At 34.7% G+C, this 2068-nt stretch overlaps 1 protein-coding gene across 1 annotated transcript; it reads right to left on the reverse strand.

Annotated features, from left to right (window-relative positions):
* Positions 1 to 641: 641 nt before the first annotated feature.
* LOC132020541 (eukaryotic translation initiation factor 4E-like) lies at positions 642 to 1645 on the reverse strand. Its single transcript, XM_059404678.1, has one exon. The coding sequence runs from the start codon at positions 1634 to 1636 to the stop codon at positions 983 to 985; it is 654 nt and encodes a 217-aa protein (XP_059260661.1). The 5' UTR covers positions 1637 to 1645; the 3' UTR covers positions 642 to 982.
* Between the last annotated feature and the right edge of the window lie 423 nt (positions 1646 to 2068).

Genomic DNA, 2068 nt, shown 5'->3' on the forward strand with positions numbered 1-2068 from the left:
TTTTTTTTTTTCCAGCCTTAAAAATGTAAAAGACATTTTTGTATCACAGGCCATTCCAAATCTGTGCATGGACTGAATTTAGTTGAAAGTACAATATGGAAAAGGGGAAAGGACCAAAGTGGATAATCAGCAGACAATGTTTCCATTATTATTGTCGTTATTGTTGCCATTATTATTTAAAATTGGTTTAGTGTTTTTACATGCCAGTTTTGACTTACATTTATTATGTCAAGAAAAAGTCATAATTTTTAAGTTCATATTACAGATGAGGAAATTGAGGTTTATAGAGATTAAGTTGGCTAAAGTCCCAATACTCTTTTTTTTTTTTTTTTTTTTTTTGCACAAAATTAATGTTTATTCCACCTTTGTGTCATATTCCTGGATCCTTCACCAATGTTACATGAGGAAAAAAAACAAAAGCAAAACAAATGAAAAACTGAAATCAGAATCAAGTAGGGAAACAAATAAATTAAAATCTAGCAGCCATCAGCAAGAGTACAGCAAAGACAATGCTGTAAAAAGAAACAAAGAAAATTGCTAGAAAACTGTATGCATCATACTCTTTCAAACCAGCAAAATATGCTCCTGCATACAATGGAACATAAACAAAATTTTTTTCCTGTAAGGTATAGAAATGCAAGTTCTTTTTTGAATATTGTGGATAGGTAAAATGTGTTTGTAATGGTAATTCTACTAAGCTATTACAGAGTGGGCCAGGAACACACTTATGGATTCTGGGGATGATGTGTACTGTAATTCTTTGATTGGGATAGTGGACACTCTAGCCAAAATTAAAAAAAAAAAAATATGAACACAGAAGTACAAGACAAAGGCGAATGAGACTTCTCTTATATCTTAGCAACATTTAGATGGAAATCAAATTTAAATGCAGTCCACTCTGCTTTTGAAGAGGCTTTGGTTCAGCTCCCAAATCTCGATTGCTTGACGCAGTCTCCTATGAGAATACTCAGAAGGTGTCTTCTTAAACAACAAACCTATTTTTAGTGGTGGAGCCGCTCTTAGTAGCTGTGTCTGCATGGGACTGATAACCAATCACTATCTTTGGAGGAAGTCCTAACCTTTCCTTGTATACCCTCCCTATATGTGTAACAGCCTCTCTGTTTTCACATTCAGTAGTCCATATTGCTATCTTATCACCTTTAGCTCTAACATTAACAACAGCTCCACATACATCATCACTGTAGTCATCAAAAGATTCTCCAATAAGGCACAGCAGTGTCTCTAGCCAAAAGCAATCCAGGTCACTTCGTCTCTGCTGCTTGTTCAATGTAATTAGCCATCGTCCTCCTCGTTTGTTTTTCTCATCTTCCCACATAGGCTCAATACCATCCTTAAAAAGTGAGTAGTCACAGCCAGGCATTAAATTACTAGACAACTGGATGTGGTTGTACAGAGCCCAAAAGTCTTCAACAGTATCAAACTTAGAGATCAGCCGAAGGTTTGCTTGCCAAGTTTTGCTTTTATCATTTTTAAAAAACCAGAGTGCCCATCTGTTCTGTAAAGGATGTTTAATATAGTGTTCTGGGTTAGCAACCTCCTGATTAGATTCTGTTTTCTCTTCTTCTGTAGGCGGGGGATTAGGAGTAGGGGTGGTTTCCGGTTCCACAGTCGCCATCTTAGATCGATCTGACAATACTCTTTTAAATAGTATTGCTAGTACTTGACAAAGGACTATACTATTCGTCTCTATCCCTGAAACTATAATCTACCTAAGGAGGCAAATTATACACCTGTACCCATTAAATATAAGTAATAAAATAAGTAGTAGAGTAATAAAATAGTTCCAGAAAATAGATTACTTATGCATACATGAAGATGAATTACTAAACTTCTTGGGACTTATGATTATATGAAGTTTTCACTTCTGAGGCAGTTATGTTGCTGTGAGACAAGAAACAAATTCTCCTATTTCATTAATGAGAAAATACAGAATTCCAAAGAATAAATATTTGTGGTCATTAACAATTGTTTACTTTTGTTCTATTCTGGAGTTCAGTTCCTCTCTGAAAAATACTAATAAATTCTTCTTTGATGCTTTGAAAAATAA

This window comes from Mustela nigripes, chromosome 6 (assembly GCF_022355385.1).
Source record: "Mustela nigripes isolate SB6536 chromosome 6, MUSNIG.SB6536, whole genome shotgun sequence".
NCBI lineage: Eukaryota > Metazoa > Chordata > Mammalia > Carnivora > Mustelidae > Mustela > Mustela nigripes.

What these genes read in the sequence shown, in the direction of transcription:
- LOC132020541 (XM_059404678.1), bottom strand. Translation starts at nt 1,636, where the DNA reads ATGGCGACTGTGGAACCGGAAACCACCCCTACTCCTAATCCCCCGCCT.